At 39.9% G+C, this 23,429-nt stretch overlaps 2 protein-coding genes across 4 annotated transcripts; one reads left to right on the top strand and one right to left on the bottom strand.

Annotated features, from left to right (window-relative positions):
• The first annotated feature begins 124 nt into the window (after positions 1-124).
• On the top strand, positions 125-3,927 carry rpusd2 (RNA pseudouridine synthase domain containing 2). Its single transcript, XM_046855401.1, has 3 exons — positions 125-839; positions 921-1,217; positions 2,629-3,927. Exons 1-3 carry the CDS (start codon positions 168-170, stop codon positions 3,373-3,375), a joined length of 1,716 nt encoding a protein of 571 aa, XP_046711357.1. The 5' UTR covers positions 125-167; the 3' UTR covers positions 3,376-3,927.
• On the bottom strand, positions 3,552-22,363 carry disp2 (dispatched homolog 2 (Drosophila)). Of its 3 annotated transcripts, none has more exons than XM_046855399.1 (8): positions 22,156-22,363; positions 11,282-11,554; positions 11,053-11,082; positions 10,799-10,922; positions 10,422-10,549; positions 9,713-9,810; positions 9,477-9,574; positions 3,552-9,356 (listed from the first exon to the last, which is right to left on the bottom strand). In XM_046855399.1, the coding sequence occupies exons 1-8, from the start codon at positions 22,233-22,235 to the stop codon at positions 5,871-5,873; spliced, it is 4,317 nt and encodes a 1,438-aa protein (XP_046711355.1). In that variant the 5' UTR covers positions 22,236-22,363; the 3' UTR covers positions 3,552-5,870. The 3 variants fall into 3 exon arrangements, with proteins under 3 accessions (XP_046711355.1, XP_046711354.1, XP_046711356.1); XM_046855398.1 differs by having other exon boundaries at positions 11,168-11,554; XM_046855400.1 differs by lacking the exon at positions 22,156-22,363 and having other exon boundaries at positions 11,179-11,313.
• Positions 22,364-23,429: the final 1,066 nt, after the last annotated feature.

Here is a 23,429-nt window from a genome sequence, read left to right on the forward strand (position 1 = left end):
GTAACTTTGCACAAATATACTTAAATCATACATTTATGTAATTAATGTATTTAATCAGATTACTTTGCTAATTAATTTACTTAATACATTGGCGAAACTACGTCATCAGGCGTCTCAGTAATTTTATTTCTGATGTCATCGGTGTGCGACAGACCACGCGGAAGGGTATGTCAGCACTGCATGTTACAGTGAATGGTGTAGATGTGTTAAACCGTGTTCATAGGTTGGTCAGTTGTTTACTGTATCGTAATTGCTTTAGACAGACACCCGTATCCAGTAGTGGCCTCGACATTATTAATAATATAGCGAGATGTAAGCAGCCCCGGCGAGATTTACACACCACCCACAACCCGATCAGTGTTTTCAGAGCAAATTTGAGCATCATGGAAACGAAAGAGTTGAACAACGCAGAAAGTGTGAAGGAGCAAGCGTCAAGAGTGAACGAGAGCGAAAACGCAAAGGAAACCTGCAAGAAAAGGAAAAGCGAAGACCCCCTGGAGCACGAGATAAACCGAGGGGGTAAGAAGCGAAGGGGGCGCAAACAGAAACCTGGGGAGAGATATGTTCCTCCGCCGCAAAAACGAAATCCCGGGGTGAGTTTTAACCAAGAACACTTTGCAGAAACGTCGTACTATTTTGAAAAAGGACTTCGCAAAGTGCATCCCTATTACTTCGATTTTAAAACTTACTGCAAGGGACGCTGGATCGGTAAAACACTGTTAGAAGTGTTCAGCAGTGAATTTCGTGCAGAACCACTGGACTACTACGAGAAAGCAGTGAAAAAGGGACGTATTCGACTGAATGAGACGCCCGTGGACGACCTAAATATAACACTGAAGGTAACAGGAAATGTGATCCAAGATAATGTATGAAAAAAAATACCTATTTGGGTTTAAACATTTTGCTTTTGTACCTGCCAGAACAATGACTTCATGAGGAACACTGTGCATCGCCATGAACCACCTGTAATTGGTCAGCCAATGAAGGTCTTGGTAGATGATGGTGAAGTGGTGGTGGTGGACAAACCTGCCTCTCTACCCGTGCATCCGTGCGGCCGTTATCGCCACAACACCGTCATCTTCATCCTGGGAAAAGAGAGAGGCCTGTCTGGCCTTCACACTGTCCACCGTCTCGATCGCCTCACCTCAGGCATCCTTCTGTTTGCTCGCACTCTGGAGATGTCCAAGAAACTGGACCGGATGGTTCGGGATCGCCAGGTAAAGCCAGCACCATCTCGTCAATTAGTAGTCATTTTGCCATAATGTTTTTTTTTTTTTTTTTTTGCACATTCATGGGCTTTAGTTTGACAGACACAAAGGTACACTTTTTGTGTCTGTATAATTTGGGTGTCTTCCATTTTTGAGTTATTACATTTTGTGAAGGAACTGCTTTTCGGGTAGTACTTCCCCATTTGAAAGCTGTACAAGATGGTCTTCAGCATCAAATGATCAGAAAGCTGCTGCAATACATTCTGCTAATAACACAAATGCCACTGTTAAGTGTATAGGTTAATGTGTTATAGGAAAAAAAATGTAAAGTGGAGGATGTCCTGAAAGTTTCATCATTAAATTTTTTGGGTAGAATGGTATTAAAAGGGCATTAACTGTCAAGTAAAAAAGGAACATGATCTAAGTATTCAAAAGGCAAATAAAAACCATCAGTATGTTGCTACCCGGACTATGATGCTTGCGGGTGATATTGTGATTTGTGGTGAGAGCAGGGAGCAGGTTGAGAAGAGCCTGGAGAGGTGGAGGTACATGCTGGAGAGAAGGGGAATGAAAGTCAGTAGGAGACAGAGTACATGTGTGTGAATGAGAGGGAGGGCAGTGGAGTGGTGCGGTTGCAGGGAGAAGAGGTGGAGAAGGTGGAGGAGTTCAGGTACCTGGGTTCAACAGTGCAAAGTAATGGAGAGTGTGTTAGAGAAGTGAAGAAAAGAGTGCAGGCAGGGTGAAGTGGGTGGAGAAGAGTGGCAGGAGTGATTTGTGATAGAAGAGTGTCTGCAAGCGTGAAAGGGAAAGTTTATAGGACTGTGGTGAGACCTGCGTTGTTGTATGGTTTAGAGACAGTGGCATTGAGTAAACAACAGGAGGTGGAGCTGGAGGTAGCAGAGCTGACTATATTTATAACTATATAGGAGATGAAAACACAATATAGATTTGTGCATCCAGAATCCAATCCAGAAAAATAGAAGGTTAATGACGGCAGGCAAACGCATGCTTTCATTCAAGTATAAGGAGGCAGTCAGATATGATGAGTTAATATTGTGTGACACTGCACAATACATTTACATGTATTCATCAGTTTTTCGTAATCGCTTTACACTAGATTACAGTTAAAGTGTTTCAAATTTGAAGGAAAAGGCAATTGTTTGTTGGAAAATATCAGCCTATGCTTACCAACAGAGGTGTGTGAACATTATATGTTTGCTACAATATATAGCATGTTGTGTGTAAAGCCAGATGGACCATAGAACAGAAGTCACCTCAGGAACGCTACAAGTAGAAGTAGTGCTGATTAAGAAATTAAGCTCCTACAGTGTAAATATATTTATTTATATACTGTAGAATGTATATAGTGCCGATTGTTTGTGACTTCCATATTACTATATATTTCCCTTTTCTTTTCCAGTTGGAGAAGGAGTATGTTTGTCGTGTGGAGGGTGAGTTTCCTGACAGCGAGGTTGTGTGTGAAGAACCGATTCTGGTAGTCTCATTCAAGGTGGGTGTCTGCAGAGTGGATCCCAAAGGCAAAGACTCCCGTACAGTTTTCCAGAAACTCAGCTATAACGGGCGCTCTAGCGTGGTGCGTTGTCTCCCACTCACAGGGCGCACACACCAGATCCGTGTGCACCTCCAGTATCTGGGCTTTCCCATTCTTAATGACCCTATTTATGGCTCCTCTGCCTGGGGCCCAAACAGAGGCAAGGGAGGCCTGGTGGGTAAGAACGATGAGGAGCTGCTGGAAGCTCTTATTGAGGAGCATCGTTCTAACGAGAGTTTGTACCTCTTGGATATCTCTGATGAGATGTTAATGATAAAGAGCGAACCTAATGCGGAAACCAGTGGCAGTGCTCAGACAGTCAAGGATAAATCTGTGAACACTGCAGGTGAAGAATCATCTTCAAGTTCAAATGATAATGGAGCGAATAGTACACATGCAGAAGAGAGCAGTTCTCACCTGGAGGACATCATCAGACCTGCAGACACAACCCCGGTCGTCAGAGATCACTTATGTTCTGAGTGTAAAATCGTCCGTCCGGACCCTACAGAGAAGGAGTTGGTCATGTACCTGCATGCATTACGCTACAAGGGGCCTGACTTTGAGTATTCCACAGAAATGCCTGACTGGGCTAAAGAAGACTGGGTGCAGGATTGAAATACCTGTTGACATTATTTTCGTTTTTTTTTTTTATTTATTCTGTACAATGAGTGAATGGAAAATGACTGGCATTTGGTTTTACATTTAGAATTAGAACTTTTATCACACAATGTGCAAATTTCAGTAAAAATCAGCTTTAATTAAAAATGGCGGAAAAAATCTGGAAAAAATCGCTCAGTAAAATATAAATCTTTATTGACCTTCTCAGTCACATTTACATATTTCATTCTTAATCCTTTTCATCACACATCGACATAAAACAATTTCAATGTTTCTCAAACATGACATCACTGTTTATAACAAATAATTTTTACTTTTTACATTTGGCACTTTGTACACTAAAAAGGTATGACAGCATTCCAGACACATTTTGTTTGCTGGCATACTAATAAAGCATGGACCTCAGCTTAATAAAATGTATTAATGGACTACAAATATTCAACGATGCTGTCAATAGTGATTGACTTAAATGTGTGAATGCTGGGAAAATTGACTGAAACCACCAGTGGCACAAATTTGTCAAAGGATTAAAACTTTTTTTGAATGAAATGTCTTTTTTTCACATTCCATAGTGTTTCAATAGTAACTAGTTAATATGTTCTTTTAATAAAAGAAAAAATAGAATTGACAAAGTCTCACATAACATAGCACCACACTTTACATCAAGATAAGTCTTTGTACTGTAATGTTTGTAAAACATTTGAATAGTTAACAGCACATAAAGACGACTTTAAAGTTTGGAGCAGGAAAGAAGTTACTATATGCGCATATCAGATATTGGTTGATTGGCTTGGTAGCGATTTAGTTCAGATGGCAGAAGTAAATTGTTAAAGGTTATATTTTGTCCCTTTTATAACAAAAGAGAAAGATTTAACAAGTAATTCAAGCCCTGAAAAGTTTTATACGAATAAGACTGTACATATATTCAAACTGCTTTTTTAGTATATTTAAAGTTGAACTATCGTTTTTCCATCCATCATGTGGACTACAAAGTTTATAATTATCTGATAACATAAGTATGCATCTACAGCAAATAATCCTAAAGCAACCTATCGTAGTAAAAAAATCAGGTACTATGATCCATTTATATTTTCTAAGAAATCAAATTACTTTTTTTTTCTCCCCTCCTTTATTCACTTAGATATTATTTTATGAAAAGTTATTACAGCAGAGGCAAACAGGCCCATCAGCTGTGGAATGTTTGAGTAACAACTTTCTTGTTCATTACATTACAAATTGAATGGCAATAAACAAGTAAGATTCACTTACGCAACACAAATTATCATCTGGCCTATTTGTATTGGTCCATTTGTAATGAAACCAGTATAAAGGGTTAACTGCCGTGTTTTTTTTTTTTTTTCGATACATGAAACTCAAATTATAAAAAAAAAAAAATTATGGCTTTTTTTTTTTTACGTTAGACGAATATGTTGACTTGAACAATCTTGATCTAGAACAATAAACAAAACAATACACTGTAATCTGATATAATCGAAACATTGAGCATAATGCAAGAGTAAACAGACAAATACATTCAATACAATTCTGGTACTTAAGTCTTCAGTAGGACGCAAAACAATGAATATATTATATTTGAGAACTTTTAAATATTTGAATATAAACTCTTCACTTGGTTGGCTTATAGCACAGTTGAGATCTGAACAAATTAAACAGATAAATATATTGTGTATAAAATAAGCACATTTTGACAAATTAGGAAAATACCAAACATTTCTCAAAAGACACAAATCTTTGTATTAAAGGAGTCTTTAACTGGCAAGCGCTTAGATTCTACAGGGACTCAAAATTAGTTCCTTGTTTGGTTTTGAATTGTTTACCCAGTTTTCTCCATATTTATTTGCAGACAGTTCCTACACTCCCTCTATGACGTGAAGCCAGATTTTTGAAAAGCATTGCTTATCGAGGCAGATGCACATCGAGGGAAATTCAGCTATGCCTGGTATAAATGACGATTTTCCACTTGGATGATTTTAAATAAAATAAAGTAAATTTCTAGATTCATTTATGCCCATTCCATATTTGAATATTTAAAAACGAGGAAATTGCTTTCATGTATGGTTTAGGTAAACTGCTTTCAGACACCATAGTCCTATTAAAATGCGTAATTTCTCTTTATTATAGTATTTAAATTAGCAAAAGAGCAACCCAAAGTGATGTGGGAGCAGCTTTCATGCATCTTTATAGTGTCTATAACATGCATTTGCATCTGTCCCAAATTTTCTGGTTCACATATTGTATAATCATTGCAGGTAGCAAAGTGAAATAAGTTCAATTCATATAGACTCATTATAATATGGGTCCTATATCACTGTGGATTTACAGGTGTGTTGTGTTTCGTAAGTCTTTACAGATATGATAAATACAGAAATTGTCAGATACGCTGTACATCATCACAAGTTTGAGATTTAACGCGGTGGTAAAAATAAGTGTATATGGTGAGGTCTATCTGTTTGTTCATTTTATCCATTAAATCAACTCCTGTCCTCGCCTCTTCCATCCCTCTTGATCCAAACATCAGGTAAATCTGGTTGACTGTTTGGCAAAATTACAGGTAGCTCACTTTGGCTTGTCCGCCCCCTACCAGACCCTGGGGAGCCAGGGTCATAAACCGTTTCTCTCAGAGAGAGACGCAAAGTATCCCTCCTGCCATTGAGGTGACCTGGTTGCAGCTCTCCTTCAGTCACAGTGGACGGTGCGGTAGAGACTGCTGGCTCGATGTCACTCAAACAAGTCTCATTTGAATCTTCAAGCCCCTCAATTGAACTCTGAGACTGGCAAGACAAAAGTCTTTTATGTGCATGACACCTATAGGCCCCATCCAAAAAAGGTAACTTTGTATTAGGGTCATCAGTGGTTTCTGTGACTGTAATATCCTCCATGCTAGAGGATGACAAGGAGATGTTCCATAGTTTATTTTCAGGGCTGCTATGGCATTTCTCACACAAACGTTTTTCCTTTGCTTGATCACCAGGAGGAACTACTACAGGTTTCGTTTTGTTTCCTTTGTAAGGGGATGAGGTCTGGACAGCTTGAGGAGTATCACAATCTTTGAGATACCTGCTGCATATTTCCTCGCTCACAGACTCTGTGCTAATCCTTTCGTAGTATCGATTTGGACTGAGGCCACAGAACTCAATGTCATCTGAAAGAACAGAAGGTCTGTTAGACAGCTTGCTGGTGCAGGTGCTGTTTTCAAAGCTGTCACTTAGATGACCGGCAAGAGGTTGCAGCTCATACTGCTCTGGCTCCCTCCCAAGCCTTGACTGGTGTTGCCTGTGGCGATGCTGATTGGGGCACAAGAATGCTCCGCCATCCTCTTTATTACAATTCCTTTTCCCTTGTGATCCCCTGCCAGCACCACAGTTAAATGTACCGTTAGCTGATGGATTGTTGTTCCGTGTTTCAACACCCGAACAGGAAGGTGGTATATTTTCTGTGGCTGGCTCTTTTGCACATGGAATGATTATTTTCCCACAGTTCTTCTCAGGACCAAAGAAGCAACATAGTGACTGAAAGAAAAACGTGGCAAAACCGCATGCCACACACTTTACGAGAAGGAGAAATATTCCAAGTTTCCTGAAAAGCAAAGCAGTTGCTGGTAGCATTATAATGCCAACACAGAAGTAAGCTCCTGCTCCTATGGCTACAGGACAGCCCATTTTCTTAAGAGAATATGCAACCCTACCCAGTTTGTCAGTTTGTGGTGCCAGGCAGTAGGAAATGCAGTAATTGACTGCAAAATCAACAGAGAGGCCTGCAGCAGCTGAAATGAACAGTGCTTCCACACTATTTAACTGCCATTCTAGAAGCACAAGCAGGCCAACAGTAACAAAAACACTCCCCCCAACAGCAAATGTCACATAAATGCTTAATGGTATATTCCAAGTGGTCAGCAGAAGTGATACAAATGTAAGAGCTACGGAAAACCCGGCCACTACTAATGTCTCCGAGCTCAGACATTGCTGGAGGTCATACAATAATAATTGGCTTACAAACCACCCTTTCTTAAGTCCAGTTGGAGCGCTAGAAATCTCATTATTGAACCAAGATCTTATTTGTTTATAGAAAATTGAAGTTTGGCTGAAGTTCAAGCTGTAGAGCTGTGAGGTCTTAAAAACCACAACAAGGGCAGCAATGCGATTTTGTGAATCAAAACGAAGGCCTCCATTCCTGGGTGAACCTGTTTCTGCCTGTTGTTTTTCCAACATCATTTTGAGGCACCGTTCAAAAACAATGGGAGGGTATGGAAATGTAATATTGTTGCAGCAGAGCCTGAAGGCGTCCTCATTTTCAGAACAACGGCGAATAGATACCCAATGTATCAAGTCTTCCACAAAACAAGTATTGTCCTCCAGAGCTTCTTGGTCTGCTGGTGGTGATGAATAAAAGGTTTGGTTTCTTACTTTTCCGCATAGCTTTCGCAACCACACTTGGGAATCATAACTGCTTATATTGAATTCTGGGTCTATGACAAAGGAGCCATTGCTGCTTGGATTGAAATGATCGTCATCGGCTGGAGTGACACCCCAGATGAGAGTCATGCTCATAGGCTCATCCTCTCCTTGTTTCCTTCGCTCAAACATGAACTGATGGCGATATTCTGCATCATATCTTTCAAATGGATGGCTGGAGCGAAACAGCTGCGTTGACCTGCTATTTGAGGATGGCAGTTTCATGCCCGGGTCTACACATGAGATGTATATTCCTCCTGCAGCCAGGACTGCAAACCAGCAGATCCATATGTATCGAAATTTAACCACACCACAAGGAAGAACTTTTAAGAAAATTAGATTGGATGTGTCCGAGAGTCCACGTTTTAGACCCCGAAATTTCTGTCCCATAGTGAAAAGGCACCGCTTTCTTGAACTTGTTTCCCAAAATCCACCAAGGTGTTTTATGCAACATGGCTTCCATGATGGCTTAGAGGCAGAGGTGGAAGCTCCTGCAGCATGTCGCTCTCGCAAAACAATGGAACAGGGGAGCCAAACAAGAGCAAAAAGTGTGTTGATTAAAGAGGCACTACCCAGATACACAGCAAAACACCTCACCACTGTAATGCTACTCATGTAGCCTGAGTAGAATGTGATGCTGGATGTTAAACCAGACACTAAGTTCAAGTACCCCATTTCTTGTAAGACACGGTGGATTCTGTTTTCTAGTGCAGCTGGTGGATTATGGCTTAGTTGGGATTTCCAAAAGTCATTAAAGGTGAAAGCTTGGTTTGAGCAACTGCCTAAAAGGACAAGAACGGCCATGAGATTCAGAAGTGGAAAAAACAATAGGCCAAATACTACTTTGTAGAAAAAATAAGATGTCAAAAGTGATAACATGACCGCAAACAATGACAGAGCTGATAAAAGGAACGACCTAAGATATAAGGCCATTGTAAGTAGCAGTGCGAGAACTGTGAGAATGGGATAGATGGAGTCTCTTGAGAGGTAATATTTGAAAAGCTTTTGCTTAATCCCCAAGTCCATTCCAGTTATTTTAGTATTCTTATACATTAGCTCATGACCTTCCAGATGTTTTAGATAAATCTCCATTAATGCTTTGCCTTTAACCATTGGTAGGAACAGGACACTATATTTTAGGGATGGAACCTGGTATTCAACAGTCTGAGGCCCTAAGAAATCCTTATCCACCAGGTAATGTAGAATCTGATAAATGATTCTGGAGCGCTTGCAGGGATGTGGGACGGATGCACATGAGCCATGTTTGCTTCTTTCTGCACACAATGCAACAAGACTTCCATCATGGTAGTAAGGGGCACAGTATCTGAGCAAGCCTAAACTGTCTGACACTTGCTGAGCTGTAAGACTGAAGCAGGAAGAGACGTTGTTGAGGAGAGCCAGAAAGTTTCCCAGGGACCAGCTTGGACAGCACTCTCCCTCAGCTTTGTTGCCAACAGCTTCTGATTTGACTTGACAGAGTTCTTTAAAATGTGCATCTGAGCGTATCTGAAAATTTAAAAGGCAACATTCCATTTTCTCAAGGAAAACTGGCACCATCACATGAAATTGTAAAACATTTCCAATATTATGCAACAAGTTTAGTGACTTAAAATAGATTTGGATTACCTGGGTTTGCTCCATCTCACACATGGAATAGATTGCCTTCAGACTCCAGAGACTGTCAGAGTTTCCTGAGCGGAATACCAGCTGGGCATAGCGATCTCCTGCCGGAGCACAGATGGAAAAGAGACACAAGCAGATTTTATTATATGCTACGGTACATTTACTGATATATTTATTAGTGTCATACTTCATTGAGCTTGCCAAATAGCTAGAAAGAGAATGTTTGTCTCTTCACTAACCTGGATCATTGCAAAAATAGGCATTCTCAGTAGTGTCTGTATGTAGCATTCTCCTGGAACGATGTCTTAAGTGGAGCTGGGTTTTACTGGTGACTTCTCTGGAAGCACAATGATCGATGAATTACCAAAAAAAATAAAGAATTCTGTTGATTTGTACTCATTCTGAATGTCCATTTTATTAGAAACACCTGTACACCTCATTCATACAATTTTACAGTAAGCCAATCATGTGGCAAAAGCAAGTAGGCAGACACACAAGAACTTCAGTTGATGTTCATTTCAAACATCTGAATGAGGACAATTTCAGTGCCATTTTGGTGCCAGGCTGGTTAATTTGAGTATTTTCAGAATTGTTTCAATTTACAAGCAAAACAGTGTAAAGTTTATTCAGAATGGTAAACAGAAAACCCAAACAAAAATCCAACTATACTGCTGGCAGAAATAACTTGTTTTAGCTGAGGTCAGAAAAGAATGGCCAGACTGTTTCAATCAGACAAGTCAAATAACCGTTTTTAACATCCATGGTGAACAGAAAACGACATCAGAATGCACAAATGTCAAAAGTTGTATTTGCACGATTGTATGTTTTACACTGCTGCCACACAAATGAATTATTGGACAATTGCATAAATGTGCTGGTGTACATGTATTATTTAAAATGAATATAATGAGTGTACATGGCAAGGAGCTCATTTACTATTTGCAGTACCGTGCTATACTTTGATCCATGAACTGCTGAGATGTCAGAGATAGTGTTTTCCCATGCCCAGTATTTTCCTGCAGCTTTGCCCAGGCTGCCAGTCTAATCCCAATGTCTGTTCCACGTGGCTTGAATCCCTGTAATACACCATCACAGACAGATAAGATGGAGTTGTTCCTTTGAAAATGTATGAAATTAATCTGCAAGGCAAATTCGCAGGTCTCGCTGTTGGGTTATGTTAATCTCTCGCGATTCTGAATACAGTGCGCATTGTGCTAGAACGCCACATGCCATTTTGTTGGTTTTTAATAGAGAGCCCTGAAGTGCATTAACTAGGGGTTTCATTTTAATGGTAATATTACACAATTGAAGGGAAAGGTACTTACTGCTAAAGGATCAGAAAAATCTGGCAGCGGACCAATCAAAATCCCTGCTAGGGAGAATGCAAGGAGTACCACTGAGCATGAGATAAGAACTGTCACCGGGTATTCAACTATGACCTGGGAGTAGCTGTCAAAAACAATTATTGTTAACAAATAATATGTATTATTAGTCTTTTTTTAAAAAGAAAAAATGACTGTGATTTATAATTTTAAACAATTTATCTTTAATGGAACATAAGCACATTATGTAAACCTACTTCTTTGGAATCCGGTGGAGTCTCTCAGTCCTATAAAAAAAGACATCTTTTATTATTACATTTGTGAACGCTTGCATTTATCTTTATCAGAAGAACATTTGGAAAAGGTTTGAACCTGACGGTCACCACATGATGCTGAACAGGCTTGTAGTTGCTGCCATCACGTGATCCTTGCAGCCAGTGACACTGCATTGTGTTGTGACATATAGGCTGGTGGAAGGGACTGCACCTGTGAACTGTCTTGACAGCATTGCTTGGGCCGTCTGAATGAGAAGATGCATTTGTTTGATTCAGACAGACGTCGTCTGTGATTGGCTGCTTTTGGTCACAGCACGGGCATCTCTTGAGTCGAGGTGACTGATGCAACACTTGGTCATACTGTTGAGAAGAGGAGGGTGGTGTGGACAGATGGTTTATGAGGTCCCTTTCAATGGAGATGTCATTCATTGGAGATTCTGCATCCTCACTGTCTGGGGGGCACAATGATACCTTTGGGATCTCACTGCAAGTAAAAAGGAAACATGGCACAGTCTTTCTTGAGCAACAGCCTTAAATAAAACGTATTTCACGTGATATCGTTTTCTAGTAAACTAGACCCCTAGATATTCTTATGAGCTTCAGTTGAAGTGCCTTGCAGAGCTTTATGGTATCACCTCACCATCTAACAAAGCAGAGCTTATTAACAAATGATTAAGCTCATAATAAGCTGAAAGGGGTCAGGTTTGTGGGCTGATTAAACCTGTGCAGGAAAAATTACTGCAAAATTAATTTATGATTGACCTTCAGTAATAATAATAATAAAAAAAAAGATTCTGTTATTAGTAGTTTCAAGGTTTGAGGTGGGAATACCCCCTGGATGGGATGTCACACCTTCACAAACTGCTCTGCCATGGTGTAGATGGAAAGAGAAATGGTGTAGGGGTAATCCTGAAGGAAGAGTACAGTACGAGTGTAGTGGAGGTGAAGAGAGTTTCAGAGTGATGAATGTGAAGCTGGATGTTGAAGGGGTGTTGATAAATGTCATCCAGAAGTGGGTTGTGAGATGGAGGAGAAGGAAAAATTATGTGTGAGTTAGATAAAGTGTTGTAAGGTGTACCTTGGAAAGAATGATTGGTGATTGGCACAGACTTCAATGGCCATGTTAGTGAAGGGAACAGAGGTGATAGAAGTATAAAGAAATATAGAGAAGGTCAGAAGGAGAAGGAGAAAGCGTACAACAGGGTGCCGAGAGAGGAGTTGTGGTATTGTTTGAGGAAGTCAGGTGTGTCAGAGAAGAATGTGAGGGTGGTGCAGGACATGTATGAGGACAGTGTGGCAGCAATTAAGTATGCAGTAGAAACGACAGATTGGTATAAGGTGGAGGTGGGACTGCATCAAGGATCAGCTCTGAGCCCTTTCCTATGTGCAGTGGTGATGGATAATGGATGGATGATATTGTGATTTGTGGTCAGAGTAGTCAGAGTGAGGGCAGTGGTGTGGTGTGGTTGCAGGGAGAAGCGGTGATGAAGGTGGATGAGTTTAGGTACCTGGGGTCAACGGTGCAAAGTAATGGAGGTTGTGTTAAAGAATTGAAGAAAAGAGTGCAGGCAGGGTGGAGTGGGTGAAGAAGAGTGGCAGGAGTGATTTGTAATAGAAGAGTATCTGCAAGAGTGAACGGGAAAGTTTATAGGACTGTGGTGAGACCTGTGTTGTTGTATGGTTTAGAGACTGTGGCTTTGACTAAAAAACAAGAAGTGGAGCTGGAGGTAGCAGAGCTGCAGATGCTGAGATTTTCATTGGGAGTGATGAGGATGTACAGGATTCGGAACAAGTTTATTAGAGAGACTTCACATGTAGGACATTTTGAGGACAAAGTGAGAGAGGCCCAATTGAGATAATTTGGACATGTGCAGAGGAGGGACATGGGGTATATCTGTAGGAGAATGTTGAGGATGGAGCCACCAGGAAGGAGGAAAAGAGGAAGACCAAGGAGGGGGTTTATTGATGTGGTGGGGAAGACATGCAGGTAGTTGGTTTGAAAGAGGCAGAAGTAGAGGACAGGGGGGTATGGAGACGGATGATCCACTGTGGCGACCCCTAATGGGAGCAGTTGGAAGAAGTAGTAGTATTGATTCTTAAGAAGTATTTTAAAATACTTAATATTTACCACTATACTATTTTTATACTATTAAAAACATTGAAAAAAAGCTTGAATAGTCATGTAAAATGTATAGGTGCTGCATAACTAAATGTCTTTTGAGGTTAAGACAGGACTGAGTAAATCTTAACCTTAGTTTATGAAAAGAAATTTGATTACTGACATGTGGTCTTATAATTCGTTTTAAAACCACAACACTTTTATTTAGCAATTTCAATGTAGCAAAGCTAATCTGTAAATGCACATCATTACAAACATTATTAGGAAACTGAATAACCTAGAACCTGGAAAAACCAGAATTATACATATACCTTAATCCTAACTCAGGATCAAAGCAGGAAACCTGGATATGTGAACTGCACTAATACCACAGGATGTGCTACCATACACACCTTACTTAAAATATTTAAGATATTAACACATTTTCCTTGAATTATTTAAATATTGATTGCCTAATGTTTAAAATTAAAGACAGTTTACAATGCACTTTGTCATGACTGAAGATTAAAACCACTGCATTGAACTTCTACTGCATTTTTTTTTTTTTTATTGGAAATACTGGGTATGAAATACTTGTGGGTAGATTAGGCAAACAACATTGTGCGTGAATTACTGGCAGCTTAAAATAAAAAAGCAATCACCTTAAAACACTATACAGTATCAATGTATTGATTAAAGTTCAATTACACTAAAAAGGGCAACTAAATTGTAATTAGTCTACTGTCTTTGAGAACCGCTTCTCTTGCTACAACTCTTAATTGTTTGTAAAAATGAAATATGCCTGTATTTTCATGTAGCATTTGGTTTAAAGCCACACATTATATAATCTTGTTTTCTTAAAAGAATTTCTGGGTTTATTATATTTGCACAAAAAGTTATCAAAGATGTCATGTTAACAGGATAATGCAAGCAAAATATCACAGATGGTGGATTTAAGAATATTAAACTCAAACTCCTCTATTTCTATTTATTTTAATCTGCCCAAGCCCATGCTCAGTTCGATGAGTATAGCGTGCCCACAAAATGTCTAGAGTTTCTGGATGTCTATATTTCATATCTCTCTGCGGCACATGACATTAACACATTTAAATTGCTAAAGAAAGTGAAATGTGGGATACAGCTGTTTATCAGAGCGAGAAGTAATGATACCAATGTCGCCAAATAATTTAATAACTGCAAGTTTTTGTATTTCTTGTAAACACAACATTTTGCCATTATAGGAAGAAAACAATTACAATACAAATTTTAATCTTTCCCATACTTCCAAATCTACTAACCAATAAACAAATGGGTCCAATTTCAGTGCAATCATTTTTATGACAGTTATTTCAGCACTGTGCCTCACCTCAGTGCAATTTGCGGAACTAGTAACGCTTCAGTATGACTGTGTCTGACTTGATCCGCTGTGTTCCCCTGTCTGTTTGTGTCTTAATCAGATTTCAGAAATTCTTTGAATTCTCCTCAGATCCATCTGGCTGAACATCTTTTCTTTTTCCCCTCAGTGGCGCACCTTGTTGTGCTGTCTTTCTTGTTGCCAATACCAACTGTCTGTGTGTGTGTGTGTGTGTGTGTGTGTGTGTGTGTGTGTGCTTAGTACTGCTTTGGCCATGGAATACTGCACTGGATTAAGGTGATTTGACAGCTCTGCAGCATTTTTGTTGTTTACACTTTACATAGCAAAGGCTGAACAGCAACTGCAGTGGTTTTGTCAGAATCTTAAGAAAGTTCTTGCTCTGCTATATCCTGACAAGAGAAAATATGTCTTCCTTACATCGAGATTTAATAAATAAGAATAAAAACAAGCAGAGTTCACCTATGTGAAGAGTAATACTATGTTATGCCATAGTGCTCTAGAATTTTAAAATCTGGTCAGAAGGTGGTGATTTTTTTTCTTTTCTAAATTGCTGGCTGCAATTGAACTCATGGGTTTATATTAATGTACTGTTTTTGTTTAGCTTATCACATCTGTAGTAACAATGTCGCATAAAACAGAAACTCTCCTCTTCGAAAGCGAATAATATAAGGATAATAAAATGCATTCATTATTTAACAAGTAAAAAAATATCATCATTAATATGCCAAACCTTTCTGTAAGGAGACATTTGCTTGAATGTCTTCAAGACAGAGAACCTTGCACGATATTTTTTTCTTCAGACAAAGACATTCTGTGCATCTATTATTTCAAGAGAAAGAAATAAGAGGCTGGTAAGCGGATGACTATTCACAGCTGCTAGCTCATAACCTTTCTCATTATTTTAAAAGGCACAGTGTGTTTTTCGTTTTAAAAATCTGTTGGCAAAGATAGTTGGATGTGGACGTCCAGGATGTGCTGTTATAAGAAAATTAATCTATGAAAGGCTTGTGACCTGCAGCCCAACACAATTGATTATTATCCTATTGTCTTGTTTAATTCCCTACAAATATAAGGACAATAATTTTGTAAAAGCATACATTTCTAATTACATACTTAACCACTATTTTATAGCTGTACAATACAAAATCACTAAGCCTGGGAGCCTATATACTAACAAAAGTGATCATACAGAGGTTTTCCAAGACGGGTTCCACTCGGAACAGGCCTCGCAAGGGTTCAATCAAAGAAGTTAAGTCCTTGTGCTGTGCGGCAGCTCAGACCATGCGCCACACATTGCAAAAAGTAGGTTTGCATGACCGTCATCCCAGAAGGAACCCTTTACTGAAGCTAGCTCACTAGAAAGGCCGCGAACAGTTTACTGAAGACGGTCTGCACAACAGCATGAATTATTGGAGCCATGTCCTGTAGTCAACTTGTTTGGTGTCCAGCATGTGTGGTGATGCCCCACATGTCCAGCATGTGTGGTGACACCCTGGTGAGGAGTACCAAGAAATATGTGCCTTGCCTACAGTCAAGCATGGTGGTGGTAGCATCATGGTCTAGGGCTGCATTAATGTCGCTGGTACTGAGGAACTACGGTTCATTGAAGGAAACATGGATTCCAACATGTCCTGTGACATTCTAAAGCAGAACATGATGCCCTTTCTTTAGAAACTGTTTCCCAAAATAATAACGACCCCAAACATACCGCTAAGATGGCAACTGCCTTGCTATGGAAGCTGAAGGTAAAGGAGTGGCCGAGTATGCCTCCAGATGTGAACAATATTGAGCACCTATGGGGCATCTTCAAGCAGAAGGTGGAGAAGCGTCATGTGTCTGAAGAGGATCCCAGCAGCAACCTGTGCAGCTCTGGTGAATTCCATGCCCAGGAATATTTAATGCAGTGCTTCATAATGATCTCACGCACAATACTGACAGCGGATCATCCGTCGCCATACCACCCTGTCCTCTACTTCTGCCTCTTTCACACCAACTACCTGCATGTCTTCCCTCACCACATCCATTAACCTCCTCCTTGGCCTTCATCTTTTCCTCCTTCCTGGTGGCTCCATCCTCAGCATTCTTCTACCAATATAACTCATGTCCCTCCTCTGCACATGTCCAAACAATCTCAATCTCGCTTCCCTCACCTTGTCACCAAAACGTCCTACATGGGATGTCCCTCTAATAAACTCATTTCTAATCTTGTCCACCCTCGTCACTCTCAACGTAAACCTTAACATCTTCAGCTCTGCTACCTCCAGCTCCACCTCCTGTCTTTTACTCAGTTCCACTCTCTAAACCATACAACAACGCAGGTCTCACCACAGTCCTATAAACTTTCCCTTTCATTCTTGCAGATACTCTTCTATCACACATCACTCCTGTCACTCTTCTCCACCCACTCCACCCTGCCTGCACTCTTTTCTTCACTTCCCTAACACACTCTCCATCACTTTGCACTGTTGACCCTAGGTACCTAAACTCCTCCACCTTCTTCACCTCTTCCCCCTGCAACCACACCACTCCTTTGCCCTTCCTTTCATTCACACACATGTACTCTGTTTTACTCCTACTGACTTTCATTCCCCTTCTCTCCAGCACATACCTATACCTCTCCAGGCTCTTCTCAACCTGCTCACCACTCTCACCACAAATCACAATATCATCCGCAAACATCATAGTCCAGGGAGACTCCTGTCTGACCTCGTCCGTCAACCTGTCCATCACCACTGTCAACAGGTCCGATCCTTGATGCAGTCCGACCTTCACCTTGAACCAGTCTGTCATTCCTACTGCACACTTCACTGCTGTCACACTGTCCTCATACATGTCCTGCACCACCCTCACATACTTCTCTGACACACCTGACTTCCTCATACAATACCACAACTCCTCTCTCGGCACCCTGTTGTACGCTTTCTATAAATCCACAAATACGCAATGCAATTCCTTCTGTCCTTTTCTATACTTCTCCATCAACATTCTCAAAGCAAATAAGGCGTCTGTGGTGCTCTTTCTTGGCATCAAACCATTCTCCTGCTCACAGATAGTCACCTCTTCTCTCAGCCTGGCTTCCACTACTCTTTCCCATAACTTCATGGTGTGACTGATCAACTTAATTCCCCTGTAGTTACTGCAGGTCTGCACATCTCCTTTATTCTTAAAGATCGGTACCAGCACAGTCCATTCCTCAGGCATTTTCTCACCTTCCAGAATCTTGTTAAACAATCTGGATAAAAACTCCACTGCCATCTCTCCTAAACATCTCCATGCTTCTACGAGTATGTCATCTGGTCTAACCGACTTTCCACTCTTCATCCTCTTAATCGCTTCTATCACTTCCTCCTTACTAATCCTATCTACATCCTTCTTTATCAACTCCACACCACCCACCCTTCTCTCTCTCTCATTTTCTTCATTCATCAGCTGCTCAAAATACTCCCTCCACCTTCTCAACACACTCTCCTCACTAGTCAACACATTTCCATCTCCATCCTTTACTGCTCTAACTTGCAGCACATCCTTCCCAGCTCGGTTCCTCTGCCTGGCCAATTGGTACAAATCCTTTTTTCCTTCCTTAGTGTCCAACTTCTCATATGCCTTTTCCTTGGCTTCCACCACATCCTCATTACCTGCTGCCGCATCTCCTTGTACTCCTGCCTACTTTTCTCATAACTCTGTCGATCCCACTTCTGTTTTGCCAACCTCTTTCTCCTTATGCTCTCCTGCACTTCCTCATTCCACCACCACGTCTCTTTGTCTTTCTTTCTATTTCCAGATGTCACACCAAGTACTTTTCTAGCTGCCTCCCTCATTACTCCTGCAGTAGTTATCCAATCATCCAGCACCTCTTCACCACCACAGAGCCTCTGTCTGACCTCTTCCCTAAATCTCACACTACAGTCTTCCTCCTTCAGTTTCCACCATTTTATTCTTCTCTCAGTCCTCACTCTCCTCCTCTTCTTCTTCACCTCCAAAACCATCCTACAGACCACCATCCAATGCTATCTAGCTACAATGTCCCCCGCCAACACCTTCCAGTCTCCAATCTCCTTCAGGTTGCATCTCCTACATAGAACATAGTCCACCTGTGTGCACCTTCCTCCACTCTTATACGTCACCCTATGATCCTCCTTCTTCTTAAAATACGTGCTCACCACTGCCTTTCCATCCTTTTAGCAAAATCTACCACCATCTGCCCTTCCACATTCCTCTCCATAAAACCCATCACCTCCTCATCCACCTCTGTTCCCTTCACCTACATGCCCATTAAAGTCTGCCCCAATCACCAATCGTTCATTCCTAGGTACACCATCTACCACTTCATCTACTTCAATCCAGAATCTTTCCTTCTCCTCCATCTCACAACCCACTTGTGGAGCATAAGCACTGATGACATTTATCATCACCCCTTCAACTTCCAGCTTCACGTTCATCACCCTATCAGAAACTCTCTTCTCCTCCACTACACTCTTACTGTACTCTTCCTTCAGAATCACCCCTACACAATTCTCTTTCCATCTACACCATGGTAGAACAGTTTAAACCCACCTCCAATGTTCTTGGCCTTACTCCCTTTCCACTTGGTCTCCTGAACACACAACATATCTACCTTTCTCCTCTCCATCATATCAGCTACCTCTCTCCCTTTACCCGTCATAGTACCAACATTTAAAGTACCAACCCGAAGCTCCACTCTCCTACACTTCTCCTTTCCCTGCTATCTCTGTAGACGTCTTCCTCCTCTCCTGCACATTAACTACTACAAAATATTTCCAATTTTCTTTTCTATAGTATTGTCCCTATACAAGATATACTAAAATGGTTGCTGAAATGTGAGTGGTGTACTCACTTTTGTGAGATACTGTATGTAGAATAATAATTGGAGACTAATTAGGTGCTATAGAGATGTTCATTTAATCCACTTACAGAACACATTACATTCAAGTATACTGTATATGCTGAATTATTTGTGTCTTCTCGTTTTTTTATTTTTATTTATTATTATTATTATTATTGAGATGTGGAACAATTTCAGTGACCACTCATGAGGCCAATTACTTAAAAATAATAATAATAATTTGTGGTTGATGGTGGTTTATGATTTCACCTCGTTACATGGATTACACTTTGAGGACCACTGGTTTATCGAGTACCTAAGAAGATCATTAGTGTATTTAGTTATGATAAAACAGGCCATGCATCTGTATTGCATGTTTTTTTGTTTCTCTAATCAGGGTATGAGCATTACAACAACTTGGCTACACATAGCAAAGAAACATCCTACAGTGCTGGTGCTGCACCCACCACACATGCGCCTATCTCAGCATGAGCATTATTTCTGCTTTTGACAATAGCGAGGAGGCTTGATGTTGCGTGGCAGTTGAAGCAGCGGAATATATATCTGTGGAATATACACTACTGCAGTGTTGCTACAGACAAAGAGTAAGAAAAGCTAAAACACCACACAGTCTAGAAATCTGGGCTTCAAAAACTGCACAATTTCTGTTGTAAACAAGGCAAATAAACATATCTATATTGATATGACTCAAGAAGACATCATTCTGACCTTGATTCTAAAATCTCTGGGACTTAGGACTTGTGAATTTCTCTTGTAAATACAAAGGGGATTTTTTTTTATTAGCTTATTTTGTTAAACAAGCTACAGTGTTATTTAAAATATTTAGTTATGTTTTAAGATGAATAGGCAACTACCATGACAATAAGCACCATCCAAGCCACAATACTTAAAAAATACACAATTCATCCTGATTCTGTTCATTTTCAATAAGCTACTCTTCCTGATTGTTCCCAAAAATTAGCCCTTCATGAACCTAAGCCATTTTCTTACATGCACTGGATGTGAGCAGCCATTTTAAGTAATGTAAACAAGACCAAATAATAATGTAACGCGAAGCTTTTAGATGAACAAATCAAAAGGATTGGACAGAAGTGTCCTTGTGGGTGCCTTGCACTTTCAAACGGTGGCAAGGCTTTCTCCTACGAGAGTCATGCTCAGACATTAATCATTGCAGGGACTGCTGGAGCCTGTCCACCAGAGCTGAAGAGTCGTCCTCTCGCCATCTGCTTAGCACCTCTCTTGTCCCTAATCACTTCATGTCATTTATCACTATCAGAGGAAAGGGAGAGGAAATGCAGCAGTTTACTCAGCTCAAGCGAAACTGCTCATACTAGTGAGAAGAAAAAAATCTTAGTTGTTACGCTCATGCATTATTCCAAACAATAATTTTAACGGTCAAGAACACTTTCAATATTAAACAGCATTTTATTCAGGCAGGGAGGACAAAAGGGGAGGAAACAAGCTGAATATATAATTTATACAATGTATTCAGCAAGGTTTCGCTCTGTGGTATTATTTTTGATCTGCAAATTTACATACCTTGTCATTTACTATCGTAGTATAATTTAATTTCTATTGTATTGTCAAGAAAATGCTAAAAAGTCAGTTGCAGATCATTACAGCTTGTCAGCCCTTAAAAGATATCTCTGATGTTTCAAGATCATGTAAATCTTATTTAATAAATAATTATATTACATTGAGTGTAATAAAAATAAATTCTGCCGGGTACAATTATATCTGTACTTTGTGATAATGAGGTAACACTTCTTAACAGGCTGTTTGTGTAAATCATCCATTTCACTCTACTACACTCCTGGGCAATAAAAAAAAAAAATGGGCCAAGCCTAAAACGGCAATATAATATGCGTTTAATGGTCTTAACAAATCATTAGTCAGGAAATGAACAAGAATTAAACAAATAGATTAAGTAACATGGTAATGGAAAGCTTTTTATTTTCATTTCTTTATATATGTAAGGCTTGTGTGTAAGCATGCAGACTTTTTGTTAGAAAGAAGAATGAATATTGTTTTCCTGATGACCTCAAACAATTGATAAGCAGCTGAAAAAGTCTGTGAACCATTATAATCATTATAATGATATTATTTTGCATAAAAAAGGACTACACGTGTGAGTTTAGAGATTTCTAGCAACAGTTCATTGTTATTAAACAATATAATCAATAAGCAAAGAGTTGCACATGAGGGCTCAGGCGTGTTTTTTGTTTATTTATTTATTTATTTATTGCTTATTTTCTGATCAATCTTTTTTTTGCCCAGAAGTGTAGCATTTCCATATGCTAAATTGTACTATACCAGGTTAAAACAGCAAATCAAATGTGTATTTTATACACGTCAGCATAAATAGTGTAGATATTACTGCAGATAGGAGGAGGTAATAAAGGTTTATAGTGTATATACAAGTCTATATGAACCATGATTGTGGATATAATGAACAGCAATCAATTCTATATATTTTTTGCCCCCAAAAAAACCCAAAGTAAACTTATTGGTTCTTGTCTGATCTGCAGGCGTCTGGATTGCATTAAGTGATGCTGTCAATGTTGTTTTTATTACCAAGGGAGTATTAGATTACACGCTGCATGCATCCGCTGCGTGTTTACTAATAAACAAAGCCTAAATACTATTATTTTCCATGCTCGGACAAGTTATTGCACAGTAAACACTGCAACATAAACGCATTTTGCAACTGAGTTCAATCCCAGCAGAAGCAGGAAAACCGGATCCTACCTTGGAGCAGGTCTTTCTGCTGATCCCTGATTTATTCCTCTTCTCACATAGCCCTCATCACAGACAGACACGGAATCCATATTAACCGAATCAACCTTAAACACTAATATCTGTCTTAATTATATCCTTTCTTCTATCCTACTTGCATATAAGATTTAATAAACACTGCCTGACCTAACCGTTTCCAAATGATGCTCATGGTCTCCGTATTGAGGAGACACTGTATGTTCGCAGGCTGAGTCCGTGGCTGAATGTCAAATCACTTCCTATAAAAAGAGAGTGCACTAAATATGGCGCACACGCCGTTATATAACATCTTGTGTAGTGCGCTCACAAAGGGACTATACAGCGGTTGGAGATTAAACCAGAGTTCCAGCAGGTCTCCTATTGGTGGGGCTGAGCGGTCGCTGTTCCGCACAGGATGGTGCTAAATGTAATAGTAGTAGGATTTTCCATGAACTGCATCAACCGGGAATTTCATCAAAAGAGAAATATTGATTTTTTTTTACAAAGATTTTAATTATTAAACAATCCTAATGAATCACAACCTGTTAAACTAAATTCCGAATGTTTATAATGTATATATGGATGTTCATGATCAAATGCAATATAAGTCTTATGCTCTGTAAATGTCCTGGGTATTAAAATTGCTCTTTTTTTTTTATTTGTTGTTGTTTTTTTTTAATGATAGTCTCACTATTACACTCGCACACACACACACACACACATGCATATATATTTCATGCCTTTGTTGTAGTTTGTGTTTGATTAAATCTACAGTGTATACACTTGCTAGAAGTAGTTTTGCAAAAATTCTTACATATCTCTCTCTCTCTGCACATCTGCAACTGGATCCTGGAATTCCTGACCGAGAGTCCTCATTTAGTTCAGATCAGGAACAGCATCTCCAGCACCACCACTGAGCACTGGGGCCCCCTCTGGGCTGTGTGTTCAGCCCACTGCTGTTTACTCTGCTGACTTATGACTGTGTAGCAATACACAGCTCGAACCACATCGTCAAGTTCGACGATGACACGACCGTGGTGGGTCTCAACAGCAAGAACGACGAGAGAGGAGGTGCAGCAACTAACAATCTGGTGTAGAGCCAACAACCTGTCTCTGAACGTTGACAAAACCGAAGAGATGGATGTTGAATTTAGGAGAGCACAGCTTGTACATTCTATACTGTTTATAGATCAATCCTCTGTGGAGACCATCAAGAACATTACATTTTTTGGTGTTCATCTGGTGGACAAGAAAGTCCATCAGAGTCT

Source organism: Silurus meridionalis, chromosome 8 (assembly GCF_014805685.1).
Source record: "Silurus meridionalis isolate SWU-2019-XX chromosome 8, ASM1480568v1, whole genome shotgun sequence".
In the NCBI taxonomy this organism is placed as follows: domain Eukaryota; kingdom Metazoa; phylum Chordata; class Actinopteri; order Siluriformes; family Siluridae; genus Silurus; species Silurus meridionalis.

What these genes read in the sequence shown, in the direction of transcription:
- rpusd2 (XM_046855401.1), top strand. Translation starts at nt 168, where the DNA reads ATGTCAGCACTGCATGTTACAGTGAATGGTGTAGATGTGTTAAACCGT. An exon ending in ACCTAAATATAACACTGAAG is followed by an intron (nt 840 to 920) that starts GTAACAGGAAAT and finishes TGTACCTGCCAG; the next exon opens with AACAATGACTTCATGAGGAA. An exon ending in GGATGGTTCGGGATCGCCAG is followed by an intron (nt 1,218 to 2,628) that starts GTAAAGCCAGCA and finishes TTTCTTTTCCAG; the next exon opens with TTGGAGAAGGAGTATGTTTG.
- disp2 (XM_046855398.1), bottom strand. Translation starts at nt 22,235, where the DNA reads ATGGATTCCGTGTCTGTCTGTGATGAGGGCTATGTGAGAAGAGGAATA. An exon ending in CATCATGTGGTGACCGTCAG is followed by an intron (nt 11,083 to 11,167) that starts GTTCAAACCTTT and finishes CTTTTTTTATAG; the next exon opens with GACTGAGAGACTCCACCGGA. An exon ending in CTATTTTTGCAATGATCCAG is followed by an intron (nt 9,575 to 9,712) that starts GTTAGTGAAGAG and finishes GTGCTCCGGCAG; the next exon opens with GAGATCGCTATGCCCAGCTG.